The sequence below is a fragment of the Hyperolius riggenbachi genome, chromosome 5 (genome assembly GCF_040937935.1).
Source record: "Hyperolius riggenbachi isolate aHypRig1 chromosome 5, aHypRig1.pri, whole genome shotgun sequence".
NCBI classification, from domain to species: Eukaryota; Metazoa; Chordata; class Amphibia; order Anura; family Hyperoliidae; genus Hyperolius; species Hyperolius riggenbachi.
Genome location: NC_090650.1, coordinates 129,769,958 through 129,792,518, shown reverse-complemented (window position 1 = coordinate 129,792,518; position 22,561 = coordinate 129,769,958). Strand labels below are relative to the sequence as shown.

At 42.3% G+C, this 22,561-nt stretch overlaps 1 protein-coding gene across 1 annotated transcript in view; it reads left to right on the top strand.

The window, feature by feature from the left end:
• Window positions 1-22,561, top strand: part of LOC137517502 (nucleotide-binding oligomerization domain-containing protein 1-like) — a 95,498-nt gene that overhangs the window by 37,562 nt on the left and 35,375 nt on the right. The window contains exons 4-6 of the mRNA XM_068234474.1: window positions 8,764-8,847; window positions 9,327-9,410; window positions 18,945-19,028. Of these exons, the coding sequence (XP_068090575.1) occupies window positions 8,764-8,847; window positions 9,327-9,410; window positions 18,945-19,028 (252 nt within the window). The remainder of the gene's footprint in view (window positions 1-8,763; window positions 8,848-9,326; window positions 9,411-18,944; window positions 19,029-22,561) is intronic.

Here is a 22,561-nt window from a genome sequence, read left to right as displayed (position 1 = left end):
CTTGTGGGGTCGAATACACACCGAGCATACACATGACCTGTCTACCACTAGAGGAGGATGTTGGTTTCCATTAACAGCTTGCATGCAACCTATTAAGTACTCGTCCCTCCCACTGCGAAGAAGTCGATCCTCCATGGGAAGGGCCTAACACTAACTAAATCCTAACCTATGTATATGCATAGCCTGGGTGCGGCTATCACAATGTAAGGGCCTAACACTAACTAAATCCTAACCTATGTATATGCATAGCCTGGGTGTCACAAGTTAGCAATTTCTGCTAACTTGTGACAAAAAAAGGTCAGCTGCTCCCACTTAACAGCCATGCTTTTGGTGTATATGCAGAGCTTCTGTTTGGGTTCAAGGTGCGTTTGTAGTTCCTGGGGGGGCTCAGCGCATCTCTGATGGAGGCCATTCGGAGGCGGCCTGGTGTTGTGCTGATCCACCTTTTGCGCAATTTTCAATTTTCGATTTTATTTGATTAGCCGCACCCAGGCTATGCATATACATAGGTTAGGATTTAGTTAGTGTTAGGCCCTTCCCATGGAGGATCGACTTCTTCGCAGTGGGAGGGACGAGTACTTAATAGGTTGCATGCAAGCTGTTAATGGAAACCAACATCCTCCTCTAGTGGTAGACAGGTCATGTGTATGCTCTGTGTGTATTCGACCCCACAAGTGGGGCTTGCACTCTTTTGCAGGTAGGCACTAGTCTGTTTTTAAGTAGCGTTGCTCATTTCCTTGCTATGTAAAAATCAATTTCTGCTAACTTGTGACAAAAAAAGGTCAGCTGCTCCCACTTAACAGCCATGCTTTTGGTGTATATGCAGAGCTTCTGTTTGGGTTCAAGGTGCGTTTGTAGTTCCTGGGGGGGCTCAGCGCATCTCTGATGGAGGCCATTCGGAGGCAGCCTGGTGTTGCGCTGATCCACCTTTTGCGCAATTTTCAATTTTCGATTTTATTTGATTAGCCGCACCCAGGCTATGCATATACATAGGTTAGGATTTAGTTAGTGTTAGGCCCTTCCCATGGAGGATCGACTTCTTCGCAGTGGGAGGGACGAGTACTTAATAGGTTGCATGCAAGCTGTTAATGGAAACCAACATCCTCCTCTAGTGGTAGACAGGTCATGTGTATGCTCGGTGTGTATTCGACCCCACAAGTGGGGCTTGCACTCTTTTGCAGGTAGGCACTAGTCTGTTTTTAAGTAGCGCTGCTCATTTCCTTGCTATGTAAAAATCAATTTCTGCTAACTTGTGACAAAAAAAGGTCAGCTGCTCCCACTTAACAGCCATGCTTTTGGTGTATATGCAGAGCTTCTGTTTGGGTTCAAGGTGCATTTGTAGTTCCTGGGGGGGCTCAGCGCATCTCTGATGGAGGCCATTCGGAGGCGGCCTGGTGTTGCGCTGATCCACCTTTTGCGCAAAATGCATTCATAGTCTATGATATCTGCAGATCATCATACACATCTTGTTTAACAGACATTCATCTGCAGATCAGATCCAGCAGGATGGATTTTCAGATCTGCAGATGATTGTCTGATCTGCAGATGAATGTCAGTTAAACAAGGTGTGTATGATGATCTGCAGATCTCATAGAATATGAATGCAATTTGCAGGAACGGATCTTTGGCAGGAACAGATCTTTTGCAGATACTGATCTTTTGTGTCTGTACAGCATCTGTGTGTGCAGCATCTTGCAAAGATTTTTTCTGATGGGGAGTTCAGCTCCATAGAAAAGACTGTGAAGGTATGGCTCTCATACTACATGGAAGGGTGGTAAGATTGGTCTGTGATCTTTCATTTTCCAAAGACTATAGTCTGATGTGTGTATGAGCCTTAGCCTGCTGGGCGGTCTGGACGAGCTCAGCTCATCCAGTACCGCCGGAGCCTGTCGCTCAGGCCCTGCTGGGCCGATTTGGCTCAAATAAAAAGCAGCACACGCAGCCGGCACTTTGCCAGCCGCGTGTGCTACCTGATCGCCGCTGCAGCGGCGAAAGAGGGTCACCCCAGCCGCCTGAGCCCAGCGTAGCCGGAACAAAAAGTTCCGGCCAGCGCTAAGGGCTGGATCGGAGGCGGCTGACGTCAGGACGTCGGCTGACGTCCATGACGTCACTCCACTCGTTGCCATGGCGACGAGGTAAGCGAAACACGGAAGGCCGCTCATTGCGGCCTTCCGTGTTACTTCTGGCCGCCGGTGGCGATCAGAAGAACGCATCCGGAGCGCCCTCTAGTGGGCTTTCATGCAGCCAACTTTCAGTTGGCTGCATGAAATAGTTTTTTTTTTATTAAAAAAAACCCCTCCCGCAGCCTCCCTGGCGATCTTAATAGAACGCCAGGGAGGTTAACGATCACTTGTTTGCAGGAGGAAATGCCTGTTATAGTGACTTGTGTATACCTATGAATGTTTTCTCTCTGAAAAATGATGAATGATTGTTTTTCCTGTTAGAGCAGTGAGTCCCTAATGCCTGTACGCACCAGATAGATGGGTTGAATCGATTTTCAGATCACGTATACAAAGTCGATTAGAAAAATGATCAGAAATCAGATTAGACCTGTCAGAAATAATCAATTCGAACCCATCTATCTGATGGCAAATTGCATGGTGTGTACCAGGCATGAAGTAGCAGAGCGGCATTCATCTCCCTCTCTGCTCTTCTGTAATCACAGATCTGTTGCATTTATTTTATAGTATTTATTGTACTGACTCTTTCACAGTTGTTTTTTTTTTACTGTTTGCCAACATAGTACAAATATATATATTTTTTTATTTTTAGTGTATGTTATTACTTTTGGTATTCAAAACAGAATGTAACAATACAAAAGTATACAACAGTACATTTGGAATTATAATTATAGAGAAGTTGTCTATCTCATACTACTGCAGACATTACTGCTGCCTTTAAAATGAGCCAGCAAGGGGTTAAGATTTAGCTTAGAAGGGGGTGTCATAAATCTCTCTAAGGAAAAAAAAACCTTATCTTTCTGTTTAAGATTTACAATCCAGGGGGAGAGAGGAGAAGGAATGGCTCAAGTCATTAACAGAGTCTGACTGACCAGCAATACATTGTTTAGCCCAGTTGTAAAGTTGTAAAGTGGAAATAATTCTGTTATGGTTACCTTACTGGATCAGAAATTGTGTCTACATTGTGATTCATGTTTCCCTACACCCCTGGCAATAAACTGAAGCTTGTATGTTCAGGAGATAGCACTGTCTCACCGCACACCACGAAGTAAGGAAATACACGGAGCTCTGGAATTCTGACTGTGTGTGCAGCAAAGCCGGGGCGCTTTGGAGCAGGAGAAATGATTTATTTTGACATGCAGCCTCTTATCTCTCTCAGGTCCTGCCGCCCTTTTATCCTTCTGATTTTTTTCCGCCCTAGGCCGTGGCCTTTGTGACCTTTGCAGAAATCCGGCCCTGGCCACTCTTGCGATTGCGTTCCCACTTCGGTTCTGTTGTTGTGTGTTCACCGTCGCTGGGTGGCGACTAGATTGGTGGACACACATACATTCTGTCTCTGTGCTCTCTCTCTTTAAGGGCTGTCTTGCCCTGCATTGCTTCAACTCGTACAATTCCCATCTGGCATCTGTGGCCATGCAGAGGCTGTGTTCATCTGCACTCCACAGCTCCATCTGCCGGTAGGAATTGCCCTCTACAGATGCATCGCACCCAAGCTGGGTTCTAGCAAATTACACGCTTGTGGAGGATTTCCGCAGTGTCGGCGCGCGTCCTGTGCGCTGACCACAGAAATAATTCCCCAATCGTTACAGTATGACCAGCCAAACCGAAATTCCCAGTGTAGAGGCAATTTCCGATTTGTACGTGTTTGTCCAATATGGTTCTTATACCTTTAAGAGCTTTAAAATACTTGACGCTGAAACTAAAGAGGACTTCCTTTCTGAATGTGTAAGATTTTTTCTGAATCCTACCTTCCAAATTACTGACCCGTCCACGTCAGCTCTCCAATTAGCTTATATTCTATTGCCAGGAGATCTGTTTGTGTGGGCTTATGAGATGTTGAAAAGCAATTCCTGGAATGATAATCCTTATCAGTTTCTTACATTGATTTTTTCCCATTGGTTTAAGCTGCCTTGCTTACCATCTATTCTTGATGAGTGTGTACCTGTTAATCAGTCAGCTGCTCTATCCATTCCATGCAAAACCATTCAGTGTTATAACGAATGCAGTAACAGCTCCCTTATATCTAGACAGCAGCCACTTGTAGCGGCTAAAACTAAAAGGAGAAAATCCAGGAAGGCTTCTCAGCGGAAAGATCCGTTGCCCATAGCAACTACTAATAAAGAAATTATTTTGGTAAACGCTGCTCATTACCGCCGATCGCCAGCCGCTAGATCAATGAATGGAAAAACAAATCCCATTCATTGATCTAAGTTCCCTTGTGAATGGCTGCAGCCGTCTATTCAGACGGCTCTGCCATTCATAAATCCCGTGCACATAGTGCTTCCGTTTCAGTACTAATAGTACGGAGCTGAAGTCACCACTGAAGACATCTTATGGCCAAATCGTAATATTACATCCATCTTTTTTTTTCAGTTAATCATCCCTAGTTACCTTTTTTTTTTATTAACCCCTGACCTCCCACACTCCCCTAAAGTTACCTTTTTTTTTTTTTTTTTATTAAAAAAAAATGACAAATAACAAAAAAAATACATAGTTACCTTAGGGACTGAACTTTTTAAATATGTATACAAAAACTGTATACTACAATTACTTTATGAATTATGGGCATGTAATTAGGGATCGATGCAAAACTGAAAACATGCACCTTTAATTTCAAATAAAATATTGGCGCCATGCATTGTACTAGGGAAACATTTTAAACGTAGCAATAACCGATACAAATGGGCAAATAAAATGTGTGGGTTTTAATTACGGTAGCATGTTTTATTTTGAAACTATAATGGCCAAAAACTGAGAAAAACTTAATTTTTTCAATTTTTTTCTTATTATTCCCATTAAAACGGAGTTAGAATAAAATAATTCTTAGCAAAACGTACCCCCCAAAGAAAGCTTAATCAGTGACGAAAAAAACTAAATATAGATTGTTTCGTTGTGATAAGTAGTAATAAAGTTATAGGTGAATGAATGGAAGGAGCGCTGACTGGTGAAAATTGCTCTGGTTTTTTAAGAGGAAAAACCCTTTGAGGTGAAGAGGTTAAAAAGATTGGAAAAACATAATGAGGTATGGAAGATGTGGGACATATCCAGAAAGGCAATAGGAGGCATATCTAGGCCTCTCTTGATGCACAGGGCTGCTCCTCTGGAATTGAGGTGGTGTTGGGGATCTCCATTGTGGAGTTATTTCAGAGGAACCGTGGTGCCACGCATGGCTCTTCAGTAATGTGCTCAGAGGTGTCAGGGTCCCCCCCCCACGGGGTCACTATATTTAGGGGGCCCATTTCTGCCGGGAAGCGGTGTCTCATGCCACACTGGGCGAATACCTGATTTTAATTGAATGGAGGAGAGATGGGCGTTCACTGGTGCGGTAGCCCGGGTATGCCCTGTGAGAAATCTTAGAGGGGGCTGGGCTGACCTCCAGTGTAGTTGGGTCCCCCTGGATGTGGGGTGGCCCAGGGAGGTCGGAGGTGGCCCCAGTATCAGTGGAAGACATTGGGAAGGTTTTAGGGTAGTTTCTTTTGGTTATAAAGTTTAGGAAGTTATAATTTAATGAAATAGGTGCTGGGATTTATGGCATGTTTCCTCTATTTTGATCATGTTGTTAGCTGAAGAAACTTATGATGTACCGTGACCCATGCTGAATATTGCATAGAGTATAATACGGATATTTTTTTATTATTGTAACAACATTTTTAATCCATACTCATTCATGTCCATTCTCATAACTCCATCTGCCAATCATACAGCTGTAGCACACTGTCTGCATGTATGCTGCTGCTGATTCTTTTCTCCTCCTCCTGGCTGTTGGCTCATCCTCATGCTGCTTTGCCCACATGCGGAAAAAAAGCTGAATTAAATTAATGGACTGAGGGAAAAGAGATTGCGGATCAGCTATTTGGGTCTTAGAGGTCGCAAGCTCCACAAGCTTGTATCTGACTTTAGCTAGGGCCCTTCTTTAAAGTGTAACTCGATTTAGTATTATTATTAATATTTTTTTTCTTTTCTATATAACTTTAACTAAGCTTTTATTGCACGTGTTATGTCCCCATACTTAGCTGAGCTTTAGGAAAGGATGAATGACAACTGGCTTAAACTACTGTAAATGCTGACAAAACTGAGGTTGTTGTCATTGGAGGTCAGCACTTAGCAATAAAGCAGCTCCTGACACAGTCTACACCACTGAGGGTGGGGAACTCAGACCTTACTAGCTCCAACACTGTGCGCAGCTTGGGTTTACTCAGGGCCAGACTTACCATAAGGCTGAGGGTGGGGAACTTAGACCTTACTAGCTCCAACACTGTGCGCAGCTTGGGTTTACTCAGGGCCAGACTTACCATAAGGCACTGTAGTAGGCACGTGCCTACAGGCACCTCATGATGGAAAGGTGGCTCACTCCTCACCTCATGTGCCTCGCTCCGTCCCTATGCAGAGTCCTGATAAAAGTGTAAAGGTTACTCACCCAGCTCTCAGCATTCCACTGACCAGATCTCACTTCAGCCATGGGCACCTCTAGCTATTTAACACTGAGGGTACCTCTGGCTACCTAATAGTAAGGGTCACCTGTAGCTAGGCAAGGGAAGTAAGGGAGAAGAGACAGCTGGGACAGCCAGCACATTTGTGGTGCAGTTTGGAGGGGGTTTGTGGGTTCATAGGGGGCAAAGTCTAAGGTGCCAGGACATCTGTGCCTACTTCAGGAATCACATTTCAGCTGTTCCACCTAAGTAATATTTCAAAAATTAAGGTTCTTCCCATTCTAGTTCACGCCTTCATAACATCATGGCTGGACTATTGCAATGCCCTCTATGCAGGTCTTCCAAATAAAGACCCACACCCCCTGCAGCTAGTATTGAATGCTGTCGCAATGCTGCTGTTAGCAAGTCAACCCCGCCATTGCTACATTGCCACATAACTCCAATCATTTGCTCACTACACTGGCTACTCATAACATGGAGAATCCTTTTCAAAATTGGCATTCTAACATTCAAATAGCTATAGGACTTAGGCCCTGGATACCTGAACTATTTTGTTGCAACGAAAGATGCTGGCGCTATATAAATCTATTATAATAATAATAACTGTGTCACACCTCCCACAACCTCAATTAAAAGGATCTAATAACTCGACCACCCCAGAGTCCACCTAAAAACCTTTGGAGACAGAGCTTTCGGTCATGCTTCCCCCACCCTTTCGAATGCCTTGCCAAACCTAATCAAAACAGCTTCAACCCTGGACATGTTTAAATCAAAATTAAAAATCCACCTGTTTAGTCTGGTATTTTTGATCTCATAGCTTACTTCCCTGTACACAACACGATGTACTAATCTGATTGTGTGCTTTTGGCCCTAGGAGAGAAAAGCACTTTACAAATGTTTTGTTGTTGTTGTTGTAACTTCTTTCCAAGGTATCACCTAAGCAAGAGGTAAGGGTAAATTATCTCAAATGGTACAGAGAATAGTAAAAATTTGAGCAAAAGTTGTTATATGTCATCACATAACCTAGAGTTCTACTTTATTCACTTCCTATTCACTAAGGGGGGTTTTAGGGTTAGGCATCACCAGGGGGGGTCTTAGGGTTAGGCACCACCAGGGGAGATTTAGGGTTAGGCTCTAAACCCTGTTGTACTGATTCATATTTAAAAACAGTGGTATGCGACTGTATGATACCCGAAATGCAGTTTTACAAGAGCAGCTTTTTATTGGTTGAGTCATACAATCAGAAGGAACAGTTTATCATTATGTGTGTCCTCTTTTAACTCTGGGCACCATGCACAAGGTGTTTAGAAGAGAAGCAGGAAATTTGTGTGCATGAGGCAAGTGGACAAAAAGGGCGCCGCCATTCACTCCCATAATAAATATTGTTTGATGGGCGCTGAACGCGAAAAAAGGGCACCGGAGATTAATAACGCTTTCAAACGGAGCCCGTAGATTTTTAATGTGTTCTAACGGCGCTTGTGATGATTTAAGTTTACAAAATGCGCCCGTGACAAATAAGGTTTACAAAAATACTAAACATATTTATCGTATTTACTTAAATTGTTAAACTGTATTTAAAATGTTATCCCTTACTGTTTGTAAAACATTATTATTCACAAAATAAAGCGATCAGTATGTAACATAAATTGTAATATATTTTTTACAGTCACTATTTGTAAAACATTATTCTCCACACAAAGTGATCACTAAGGGGGGTTTTAGGGTTAGGCACCACCAGGGGGGTCTTAGGTTTAGGCACCGCCAGGGGAGATTTAGGGTTAGGCACCACCAGGGGGGTCTTAGGGTTAGGCACCACCAGGGGAGATTTAGCATTAGGCACCACCAAGGGGGTCTTAGGGTTAGGCACCACCAGGGGGGTCTTAGGGTTAGGCACCACCAGGGGGGTCTTAGGGTTAGGCACCAAACAGGGAAGATTATCGTTTTCACAATTTTCGATTTCATACACATTATTAAATGTTTTTTAATTTGTAAAACATTATTTGTAAATGAAATACAACACAATATTTTTATAAACATTATTACTGCTTATCGTTTACACCCCGCGCCCTTTGTTCCCTACGCCTTTTTTTGCATGTACGCTTTTAGAAGATTTCACAAGATACTAAGCACATGTATTACATTTTCTGTTACAGACTGAGCGTCAATCAGATTGGTGATGAAGGTGTAAGAGTATTAGCTGAGGAGTTACCCAAGTATGGGGTAGTTATGTTTGTTGGGTAAGTAAAATAACATTACTACAGCGCTGGGTGATGAGCCACTTGGTTTGGGGCATGATTGGGATGTCTCAAGATGAAGCAAACAGGTGTCGCATGCAAACCAGGGCTGCCACTTCCATAGAGGCAAACAGGGTCCATAAAGAGTTTTTGGCAGCATAGCGACTCACCTATCCCTGCTGGTGCGCTCCTCTGTTCCTCATGCATTCCTATCTTCATCCTCACTGGCCACATCTTCTCAATGACCTGGCGGCATGTTGTTACATAATAACATGCACCAGGTCACTGAGGAGAGGAGCCCCTGTGAGGATGAAGATGGGAAGGTTTACGTGAAAATATATTAAAACCACTTTTGTAACCTATGCATATAGGCAGGTAACCCCCAGCACACTGTTATACAAAAGACCGTTATTACTCTGACCTGGAACTAGAGTAAATACTTTATCACTGTACTGAGTAATCATTTCCTTTGCTTTTTATAGATTGTACAAAAATCTCATCACAGATTTTGGAGCGAAATATGTTGCAACACTCATAGAAGGATGTCCCAAACTAAGACACATTATGTAAGTTACATTTAAGCAAAACATACTGTACATCTTATATGAATAAATTAAAGGATACCCGAGGTGACATGTGACGTGATGAGATAGAAATGTGTATGTACAGTGCCTATAACACAAATAACTATGCTGTGTTCCTTTTTTTCTTTCTTGCCTGAAAGAGTTAAACATCAGGTATGTAAGCGGCAGTTCCTGTCTGAGTCAGGACTGGGTCAGACTACAGTGTGACCGTCCCTCACTGATAAGAAATTACAACTATAAAACAGTTTCCTAGCAGATAATGGCTTCTGAGAGCAGAAAAGAGATAAAAAGGTTTGATAGTTCATTTTTAGCTCTGGCATACTTCAATGAATGTGTCATTGAGCAAAAACAATAGAACAGTAAAAACGTAACCATTTAAGCCTTTGGATGTACCTGCTATGTCCAAAAGGCTGCTGCCCCGCTGCTACCCCGCTGCTGCCCGCTCCCACGGGTGATCGCGTGCACCCTGTGCGATCCCACCCTGCCGCCTGTTAGCCTGGAGATCATTAAATGGGATTACAGTTTTCATTCATTAATCTAAGTTCCCGTTAGATTTCTGGCTTCTATGAGAAACACGCGATCGTTCTAAGTCACACATCCCCTCTTCACTTCCTGTAAGCGTACTATGTATGATTACAGGACACCTAAAGAAAAAAAAGACTGTAGTAAAATTACAGACCCGCACTTCCATTTAGAATTAACTGTTTACCTCCCACACTCTCCCAAAAATACCCAAACATTTTTAATAAAAAACTAACAAACAAAAATTACAATAAAAAAACACATAAATAGTTACCTAAGGGTCTGACCTTTTTTAATATGCATGTCCAGAGGGTATATTACTATTATTTTTTTAAATCATAAGTCTGTAAATAGTGATGGATGCAAAACTTAAAAAATACACCTTTATTTCCAAATAAAATATTGGCGCCATACATTGTGATAGGGACATAATTTAAATGGTGTAATAACTGTGGCAAATTGACAAATAAAATACATGGGTTTTAATTATGGTAGCATGTATTATTTTAAAGCTATAATGGCAGAAAACTGAGAAATGATTTTTTTCCTCATTTTTTTCTTAATATTCCCATTAAAATGCATTTAGAAAAAAAGAATTATTAGCAAAATGTACCACCCAAAGAAAGCCTAATTGGTGGTGGGAAAAAAAACAAGATATAGATCAATTCATTGTGATAAGTAGTGATAAGGGGGATGTCCCAAACTAAGACACATTATGTAAGTTACATTTAAGCAAAACATACTGTACATCTTATATGAATAAATTAACCACTTCACGACCGCCCCCAGCCGATGGGCGGCGGCAAAGTCCGGGCCCAAACGACCGCAATACGCCCATCGGCGGGGGCGGCTGCGGGAGTGGCTATGCGGCGATCGCGTCATTCGTGACGCGATCAGCCGCCGGGGACTGGCTCCGCCCCCCGTTTGCTGTAACCCACCGGCCGCTCGGAAGCGCCGGCGGGTTACTAGCACCCGGATCGCCGCATGTACAAAGTATAATAGGCTTTGTAATGTATACAAAGCCTATTATACTGGCGGCCTCCTGCCCTGGTGGTCCCAGTGTCCGAGGGACCACCAGGGCAGGCTGCAGCCACCCTAGTCTGCACCCAAGCACACTGATTCCCCCTCCCGCCCCCTGATCGCCCACAGCACCCCTCAGACCCCCCCCTGCCCACCCCCCCAGACCACTGTTTGCACCCAGTCACCCCCCTAATCACCCATCAATCACTCCCTGTCACTATCTGTCAACGCTATTTTTTTTTTAGTCCCTAATCTGCCCCCTACTCCCTCCTGATCACCCCCACCCCTCAGATTCTCCCCAGACCCCCCCCCCCCCCCCGGGTACTGTATGCATCTATCCCCCCTGATCACCTGTCAATCACCTGTCAATCACCTGTCAATCACCCGTCAATCACCCCCTGTCACTGCCACCCATCAATCAGCCCCTAACCTGCCCCTTGCGGGCAATCTGATCACCCACCCACACCAATAGATCGCCCACAGATCCAACATCAGATCACCTCCCAAGTGCAGTGTTTACATCTCTTCTCTCCTCTAAACACCCATCAATCACCCATCAATCACCCATCAATCACCCCCTATCACCACCTGTCACTGTTACCCATCAGATTAGACCCTAATCTGCCCCTTGCGGGCACCCAATCACCCGCCCACATGCTCAGATTGCCCTCAGACCCCCCCTTTTCAATTCGCCATTGCAATATTTACATCTGTTATTCCCTGTAATAACCCACTGATCACCTGTCAATCACCTATCAATCACCCATCAATCACCCCCTGTCACTGCCACCCATCAATCACCCCCTGTCACTGCCACCCATCAATCAGCCCCTAACCTGCCCCTTGCGGGCAATCTGATCACCCACCCACACCAATAGATCGCCCGCAGATCCGACATCAGATCACCTCCCAAGTGCAGTGTTTACATCTCTTCTCTCCTCTAAACACCCACTAATTACCCATCAATCACCCCCTATCACCACCTGTCACTGTTACCCATCAGATTAGACCCTAATCTGCCCCTTGCGGGCACCCAATCACCCGCCCACACGCTCAGATTGCCCTCAGACCCCCCCTTATCAATTCGCCAGTGCAATATTTACATCTGTTATTCCCTGTAATAACCCACTGATCACCTGTCAATCACCCATCAATCACCCCCTGTCACTGCCACCCATCAATCAGCCCCTAACCTGCCCCTTGCGGGCAATCTGATCACCCACCCACACCAATAGATCGACCGCAGATCCGACATCAGATCACCTCCCAAGTGCAGTGTTTACATCTCTTCTCTCCTCTAAACACCCACTAATTACCCATCAATCACCCCCTATCACCACCTGTCACTGTTACCCATCAGATTAGACCCTAATCTGCCCCTTGCGGGCACCCAATCACCCGCCCACACCTCAGAACGCCCTCAGACCCCAGCCCTGATCACCTCGCTAGTGCATTGCTTGCATGTATTTCCCCACTCTAATCACACCTTGAGACACCCATCAATCACCTCCTGTCACCCCCTAGCACACCTACCCATCAGATCAGGCCCTAATTTGCCCCGTGTGGGCTCCTGATCACTTGGCCAAACCCTCAGATCCCCCTCAGACCCCCTTCCGATCACCTCCCCAGTGCATTGATTGCATCTATTTTCCACTCTAACCGCCCCCTGAGACACCCATCAATCACCTCCTGTCACCACCTCCTGTCACCGCCCTAGCACTCCTATCCATCAGATCAGGCCCAAAACATCCTGTCATCTAAGAGGCCACCCTGCTTATGACCGGTTCCACAAAATTTGCCCCCTCATAGACCACCTGTCATCAAAATTTGCAGATGCTTATACCCCTGAACAGTCATTTTGAGGAATTTGGTTTCCAGACTACTCACAGTTTTGGGCCCGTAAAATGCCAGGGCAGTATAGGAACCCCACAAGTGACCCCATTTTAGAAAGAAGACACCCCAAGGTATTCTGTTAGGTGTATGATGAGTTCATAGAAGATTTTATTTTTTGTCAAAAGTTAGCGGAAATTGGATTTTTATTGTTTTTTTCACAAAGTGTCATTTTTCACTAACTTGTGACAAAAAATAAAATCTTCTATGAACTCACCATACCCCTAACGGAATACCTTGGGGTGTCTTCTTTCTAAAATGGGGTCACTTGTGGGGTTCCTATACTGCCCTGGCATTTTAGGGGCCCTAAACCGTGAGGAGTAGTCTAGAAAACAAATGCCTCAAAATGACCTGTGAATAGGACGTTGGGCCCCTTAGCGCACCTAGGCTGCAAAAAAGTATCACACATGTGGTATCGCCATAATCAGGAGAAGAAGTATAATGTGTTTTGTGGTGTATTTTTACACATACCCATGCTGGGTGGGAGAAATCTCTCTGTAAATGGACAATTGTGTGTAAAAAAAATAAAAAATGTGTCATTTACAGAGATATTTCTCCCACCCAGCATGGTTATATGTAAAAATACACCACAAAACACATTATACTACTTCTTCTGAGTACGGCGATACCACATGTGTGACACTTTTTTGCAGCCTAACTGTGCTAAGGGGCCCAAAGTCCAATGAGTACCTTTAGGATTTCACAGGTCATTTTGAGACATTTGGGTTCAAGACTACTCCTCACGGTTTAGGGCCCCTAAAATGCCAGGGCAGTATAGGAACCCCACAAGTGACCCCGTTTTAGAAAGAAGACACCCCAAGGTATTCTGTTAGGTGTATGATGAGTTCATAGAAGATTTTATTTTTTGTCACAAGTTAGCGGAAATTGATATGTATTGTTTTTTTTTCACAAAGTGTCATTTTCCGCTAACTTGTGACAAAAAAAAAATCTTCTATGAACTCACCATACTCCTAACAGAATACCTTGGGGTGTCTTCTTTCTAAAATGGGGTCACTTGTGGAGTTCCTATACTGCCCTGGCATTTTAGGGGCCCTAAACCGTGAGGAGTAGTCTAGAATCCAAATGCCTCAAAATGACCTGTGAATAGGACGTTAGGCCCCTTAGCGCACCTAGGTTGCAAAAAAGTGCCACACATGTGGTATCGCCATACTCAGAAGAAGTAGTATATCGTGTTTTGGGGTGTATTTTTACACATACCCATGCTGGGTGGGAGAAATCTCTCTGTAAATTGACAATTGTGTGTAAAAAAAATCAAACAATTGTCACTTAAAGAGATATTTCTCCCACCCAGCATGGGTATGTGTAAAAATACACCCCAAAACACATTATTCTACTTCTCCTGAGTACGGCGGTACTACATGTGTGGCACTTTTTTGCACCCTAAGTGCGCTAAGGGGCCCAAAGTCCAATGAGTACCTTTAGGATTTCACAGGTCATTTTGCGACATTTGGTTTCAAGACTACTCCTCACGGTTTAGGGCCCCTAAAATGCCAGGGCAGTATAGGAAGCCCACAAATGACCCCATTTTAGAAAGAAGACACCCCAAGGTATTCCGTTAGGAGTATGGTGAGTTCATAGAAGATTTTATTTTTTTGTCACAAGTTAGCGGAAAATGACACTTTGTGAAAAAAAAACAAATAAAATCAATTTCCGCTAACTTGTGACAAAAAAAAAAAATCTTCTATGAACTCACCATCCTCCTAACGGAATACCTTGGGGTTTCTTCTTTCTAAAATATGGTAATTTGTGGGGTTCCTATACTGTCCTGGCATTTTAGGGGCCCTAAACCGTGAGGAGTAGTCTTGAAATGAAATTTCTCAAAATGACCTGTGAAATCCTAAAGGTACTCATTGAACTTTGGGCCCCTTAGCGCAGTTAGGGTGCAAAAAAGTGCCACACATGTGGTATCGCCGTACTCAGGAGAAGTAGTATAATGTGTTTTGGGGTATATTTTTCCACATACCCATGCTGAGTGGGAGAAATATCTCTATAAATAGACAATTGTGTGTAAAAAAAATAAAACAATTGTCATTTACGGAGATATTTCTCCCACCCAGCATGGGTATGTGTAAAAATACACCCCAAAACACATTATACTACTTCTCCTGATTACGGCAATACCACATGTGTGGCACTTTTTTGCAGCCTAACTGCGCTAAGGGGCCCAAAGTCCAATGAGCATCTTTAGGCTTTACAGGGGTGCTTACAATTAGGCACCCCCCAAAATGCCAGGACAGTGAACACACCCCACAAATGACCCCATTTTGGAAAGTAGACACTTCAAGGTATTCAGAGAGGAGCATAGTGAGTCCGTGGCAGATTTCATTTTTTTTTGTCGCAAGTTAGAAGAAATTGAAACTTTTTTTTTTGTCACAAAGTGTCATTTTCCGCTAACTTGTGACAAAAAATAAAATCTTCTATGATTCACCATGCCTCTCACTTAATACTTTGGGATGTCTTCTTTCCAAAATGGGGTCATTTGGGGGGTATTTGTACTATCCTGGAATTTTAGCCCCTCATGAAACCTGACAGGTGCGCAGAAAAGTCAGAGATGTTTGAAAATGGGAAAATTCACTTTTGGCACCATAGTTTGTAAACGCTATAACTTTTACCCAATCCAATAAATATACACTGAATGTTTGTTTGTTTTTTATCAAAGACATATAGCAGAATAACTTTCGCGCTCAAATGTATAGGAAATTTTACTTTATTTGAAAAATGTCAGCACAGCAAGTTAAAAAAGTCATTTTTTTGACAAAATTCATGTCTTTTTTGATGAATATAATAAAAACTAAAACTCGCAGCAGCAATCAAATAGCAGCAAAAGAAAGCTGTATTAGTGACAAGAAAAGGAGGTAAAATTCCTTTACGTGGTAGGTTGTATGACCGAGCAATAAACCGTGAAAGCTGCAGTGGTCTGAATGGAGAAAAAGGCTCTGGTCCTTAAAGAGAATCTGTATTGTTAAAATCGCACAAAAGTAAACATACCAGTGCGTTAGGGGACATCTCCTATTACCCTCTGTCACAATTTCGCCGCTCCTCGCCGCATTAAAAGTGGTTAAAAACAGTTTTAAAAAGTTTGTTTATAAACAAACAAAATGGCCACCAAAACAGGAAGTAGGTTGATGTACAGTATGTCCACACATAGAAAATACATCCATACACAAGCAGGCTGTATACAGCATTCCTTTTGAATCTCAAGAGATCATTTGTGTGTTTCTTTCCCCCTGCAGCTATCTTCCACTGAAGTGTCAGGCTGTTTCTTCCTGCAGAGTGCAGACAGCTCTGCCTGTATGTAATTCCTCAGTATGTGAAAGCCCAGCCAGCTCAGGGGAGGATTTATCCAGCTTGTAAAAGATAAGAGAGAAGAGAGAAGCTGCCCTAATCTAAATAGTGCAGAGAGGGTCCTGGAGGGGGAAGATGCATCACAGAACCACAACACTGAAGAACTTGGCAGCCTTCCAGACACAGGCTGACAAGTCTGACAAGAGAGAGATAAGTTGATTTATTACAGAGATGGTGATAGTAGAACGTGCTGCAGTAAGCCAGAACACATTAGAATAGCTTTTGGAACTTGTAGGATGATAAAAAACAGGATGCAATTTTTGTTACGGAGTCTCTTTAAGGGGTGAAAAGACTGTGGTCCTCAAGTGGTTAAAGGATACCCGAGGTGACTTGTGACGTGATGAGATAGACATGTGTATGTACAGTGCCTATAACACAAATAACTATGCTGTGTTCCTTTTTTTCTTTCTTGCCTGAAAGAGTTAAACATCAGGTATGTAAGCGGCAGTTCCTGTCTGAGTCAGGACTGGGTCAGACTACAGTGTGACCGTCCCTCACTGATAAGAAATTACAACTATAAAACAGTTTCCTAGCAGAAAATGGCTTCTGAGAGCAGAAAAGAGATAAAAAGGTTTAATAGTTCATTTTTAGCTCTGGCATACTTCAATGAATGTGTCATTGAGCAAAAACAATAGAACAGTAAAAACGTAACCATTTAAGCCTTTGGATGTACCTGCTATGTCCAAAAGGCTGCTGCCCCGTTGCTACGCCGCTGCTGCGCGCTCCCACGGGTGATCGTGTGCACCCCGTGCGCTCCCACCCTGCCGCCCGTTAGCCTGGAGATCATTAAATGGGATTACAGTTTTCATTCATTAATCTAAGTTCCCGTTAGATTTCTGGCTTCTATGAGAAACGCGCGATCGTTCTAAGTCACACATCCCCTCTTCACTTCCTGTAAGCGTACTATGTATGATTACAGGACACCTAAAGAAAAAAAAGACTGTAGTAAAATTACAGACCCGCACTTCCATTTAGAATTAACTGTTTACCTCCCACACTCTCCCAAAAATACCCAAACATTTTTAATAAAAAACTAACAAACAAAAATTACAATAAAAAACACATAAATCGTTACCTAAGGGTCTGACCTTTTTTAATATGCATGTCCAGAGGGTATATTACTATTATTTTTTTAAATCATAAGTCTGTAAATAGTGATGGATGCAAAACTTAAAAAATACACCTGTATTTCCAAATAAAATATTGGCGCCATACATTGTGATAGGGACATAATTTAAATGGTGTAATAACTGTGGCAAATGGACAAATAAAATACATGGGTTTTAATTATGGTAGCATGTATTATTTTAAAGCTATAATGGCAGAAAACTGAGAAATGATTTTTTTTCCTCATTTTTTTCTTAATATTCCCATTAAAATGCATTTAGAAAAAAAGAATTATTAGCAAAATGTACCGCCCAAAGAAAGCCTAATTGGTGGTGGGAAAAAAACAAGATATAGATCAATTCATTGTGATAAGTAGTGATAAAGTTATTGTCAAATTAATGGGAGGTGAAAGTTGCTCAGATGCATAAGGTGAAAAAACACTGAATGCTGAAGTGGTTAAGAAGTAAATTTAAATATAAAATAAAACTGTGGAATATCTTATAAAGTCATTTTTAGGAGAAGAAGGAAATATACAATTGTTTATTTCATTAGTTTATTTTCACCTCGGGTGTCCTTTAAGTGTTTGCATCTTGATAATATTTGTATATTATTTTTTCATGAGTTATCAGCTCTTAATCTTTTCACACCATATTTTAGGGATAGTGAATGAGTTGCAAATCATTCCGAGTTGATGCAGGATTGTGCAAATTGTGCACACCAATTTGCACAAAATAGACCTTGTATGGTTGAAAATAGACCAATAGAATCCTGCCATGCTGGAATTTAATAGTTCATTTTCAGACTGCAAAAATGTGCACAATCCTGCATCAACTCTTATCTATTTGCATGTCATTGATCTATCCAATCCTTACCTTATTTGAGTAACACCTTTCCAGCATCCAGCAAGTAAAAAAGCAATAAAAATAAGGCAAAAAAAAAGTAATATTAGAAAAGACTGAATTTGGAACAACTTATTTTGAACCCATTTTTTGGCTAACATTCTCTGTAACCATTATTTTATAAGGGGCTGATTCAATTACAGAATTTCTAGTGTTAAAAGCTAGGGCTTGTCTAACTTATGAAACTAAGTATTCGTACAATCTAGTTTAGAAAAGTCAGTAATGCAATAGTAAGCCCCAGTGGATGGTGCAAAGCGGTTTTGCCATGGCTCCCTAAATGTTCACTGTTGCTGCTCAGAGAACTACGTCCCGGCATAAAACATATTGTATTTTTCACTGGGGCTTTTTATTGGTCGAATTGAGTGGACAAATGAGAATCCTGGATTCTTTCTAGCGGGAGATTTTTATTTAGCAGGCTTGCTCTGTATGACATTGTATATGGGGAGGGTTTAGTTGAGATTTAAAGTCCAAACTCAGGCACAGTTTTGTCTGTATGCATTACATAAAATATTTCAAATAAGTCATTGGACATTTTTATAAAAAGCCTGCTGCACCAATTTATAGATCTTCATACCCAACCTGGCATCCCTCCTCCCATCTTTCCTGGTAGCCTCCAGTTGCTTGGGCACTAGCTAAAGCTGCAACTATACCAATAGTGGAGTTACATGTAAACTTTTTTTTTCATTTATTTCTTCTTCCCTTTTTATTATAGGTTAGGATTTAATCAGTTCACTGCTGCTGGAGGAGTATGTATTGCACAAGCCTTACAAAAGAATGCCAGTATTTTTGAAATTGGGTAAGTCTCACCTTACAGCGCTGGGTCTCCGGTTTGAATCCCAGCCAGGTCAACATCTGCAAGGATTTTGTATGATCTCCCTGTGTCTGTGTGGATTTCCTCCGGGAACTCTGATTCCATACCACATCACAAAAACATAAAGATAAGTTAATTGGCTTCCCTCAAATTGGCCCTAGACTACAATGCATACACTACATGATACATACATAGACATATGACTATGGTAGAGACTAGATTGTGAGCCCCTCTGAGTGACAAGACAATATACTCTGTACAGCGCTGCGTAATATGTCAGCGCTATATAAATACTTAAAATAAATAAATAAATAAGTCAACATTACATACTACATGAGAAAGACAAGAAATGTCACTGCTTGCTACCTGACCATGAATGCTTTACACCTCAGGTGACAGCATGGCCTTTTCATGTTTTTGACTTGACTGTAGAAAAGATTTTCTTTATTAAAGAGACACTGAAGCGGAAAAAAAATATGATATAACGATTTGTATATGTAGTACAGTTTACAGTTAAGAAATAAAACATTAGGAGCAGAGACGTAAGTCTATTATTGTTTCCAGTGCATGAAGAGTTAAGAAACTCCAGTTGTTATCTATGCAAAAGAGCCATTGAGCTCCACATCTTTCAAAGTCGCAAAAAGAGCTCTGTCTTCTGAAGCTTATTATCTCAAGCGTCTGGCACTGCATTGTTTTGTTCCCTGCAGAGGACAGTTCAAAGGTTCACTAGCCCATTCTGTAAAATCATTTAGAATGCAGAGTAGTGTGTAAACTGCAAATATTAGAGAATAGTTAAAAGTTATAAAAAAAAACAAAAAACCACAGTATATAACTGAAAATAAAAATATGAGAATATTTTCTTTGCTACTAATGTTCTAGTAATTATCTGTACTACACAACCAATTCATTATATCATATATATTTTTTTCCACGTCAATGTCTCTTTAAGCTATATAAAAGTATTTCACGCAGAAAACAAATGAAAATGCATTACATTTATTTGCAATTAAGAATACAGTTCACTTTTCCTGATGTAAGACATGTTTGGACCCACAAAATAAGAGCCTGTTTTTAAAGAGAAGTGATATGATTGCTGTTCACTTTTCCAGAACACTTGTTACAAAATACTTCCTGCCAGTCCAGGGGCATAACTAGAGGGAAGCAGCACCTGCGATCCCATGGGGGCCCAGAGCTGTGGAGAGCCTCAAATACTAACCTTCCCTTCCTTCAGTACAGCAAAAAGCAGTTAACCCTGTACACACTCACTTGCAAATGTTCAAACAAATGCATTCACATGGATTACTCATCCAGGCACCACTGCCATCCCTACAGCTAATTTAAAAGCTGGGGTCTTAGTTACAAAAGAATGCATTCCCTTGCCTAGTCACGTACACTGAGCAGAAGTACCCAGGTATTCTTAGGTGTCCTAACTCTGGCCCTTTAACATGAATAGTGCAGATATGCAAACATTCATTGCATCAAACCTATCTAAAGATTAGGAGCACATATCCTGACATCCTCTCCTGGGACAGATCCTCTCATGGGAACAGTGCATCAAACTAAACTCACAAGGGAGCTAACCAGATATATTAATGTCCACTATGCACACACCAGCATACACTGTGTGCGTCCTGGCAATGGTCACAGACAGGGGAAATAGGGAGTGCAACTAGATTAAAGAGAACCTGAGGCGGGGTTCTGAGAATAAAATCCCCATACAGAGGCTGGGTCTGTCTATAGAGCCCAGCCTCTGTTGCTATATAGATCGCCCCTAAGCCCCCCCCCCCCCTGCGCTCTGTAATCCCCCCATAAAACACAGCCACACTGCTGACACGCAGCTTGTCAGAGCGCGCTGTGTTTACCTCTGCTCTGTCAGTCTCGCCGCTCCCCGCCTCCTGCATCGCTCCAGTCCCCGCCCACGTCCCTTCCCTCGCCGCTGATTGGAGGGAAGGGGGCGATGCAGGAGGCGGGGGAGCAGCCGAGACTGACAGAGGATAGGTAAATAAAGCCGCACCGCGCGGCTGTGAGTTATGAGGGGATTGCAGAGCGCAGGGGGGCTTAGGAGCGATCTATATAGCAACAGAGGCTGGGCTCTATAGACAGACCCAGCCTCTGTATGGTGATTTCATTCCCAGAACCCCGCCTCGGGTTCTCTTTAAACCCTGTCCACAAGGGTCAGTTACTAGAAAAAAATAAAGTGTTTTCACACTTTGTCAATAAAATACTTTTTAAGCCCCCAGCATGCAAGGAAATAGAGTGAGTTGGATTTCAAGGGCAGGGAATAGTGGATAGCACTTGCTCTTTTTATAGCACTGAATCCCCGGTGTGAATCCCAGCCAGGGCACTATCTGCATGGAGTTTGTATGTTCTCTTTTGTCTGTATGGTATTACTCCAGGCGCTCATCCCACATCCCAAAAACATTTACATAAGGTATTTAGCGCTAGACTACAGTGGACATATGACTATGGTTAAGATTAGATTGTGAGTTCCTCTGAGGGACAGTTAGTGACAAGACTGTATGCTGTGTAAAAGCGCCGTGGAAGATGTCAGCACTATATAAATACTAAATAAAAATTGGGACCATGGACAGGACATGTATTATTATTTCAGGGATGCCATTTAGAGTTCTGGACTAACCCATAGATATGTGTCTGTAAAATTACATCAAAAATCCTTACTTATTCTCCAACAGGGTGTATGTTTCATTGGGGTTGATTCACTAAACCGTGATAAAGAATGGCATTGCAGTTAACACGCCTTATCAGAGATAACATGCCTTACAAAGTTAACACACCTTATCAAAGTTAGCACGCCTTATCAGAGTAGCATAGTGAGCACTACGGGCTCAGAGAAGGACGCGTGGAGCTCTCCTCATTGCCAATTAGCAGACATAAGTTCGTAGTACTCACTATGCTACTCTGATAAGGCATGTTAACTTTGATAAGGTGTGTTTACTTTGGTAAGGCATGTTATCTCTGATAAGGCATGTTAATTTCCTTGCTATGCGTTAGCGCGGTTTAGTGAATCAAATGACTCTGTAAGAGTCCATGAAAAAGTTTTGTGCTGATTTATTGCCCTACATCACATATCCTTCCTACATAGTTTTCCTATAAAGGTGTACACCAGATATCATGAATTAATAAACTGTAAGGGATATTTCCTACTAGAAATCGGGCTGCAATATGATTGCGATTCCAAGTGTACTCACCACACGCATCATCAAGCAATTAACGCCCGACTGCATTTGCAATTTGTGAAGGGAGATGGTTCCAAAAAAGTGAAGAAAAGATTTTTAAATTGTCTAAAGGCAAGAAATTTGCATTTCGCCACAATTGCTATGCGATTTTCCTGTGCTGCTATACTTTCAACACAAACACAAACAGAAAAGAGGCAGCAGGACTGCCATTTGTGATCAGGTAGAATCGTGTTGCAATTGCACTAATGGAAATCTGCCGACACAATTTCCTTTACTTTAGCATGTCCTGCAATCAGAAACAGAACGCAAAGTGCTGCAAGT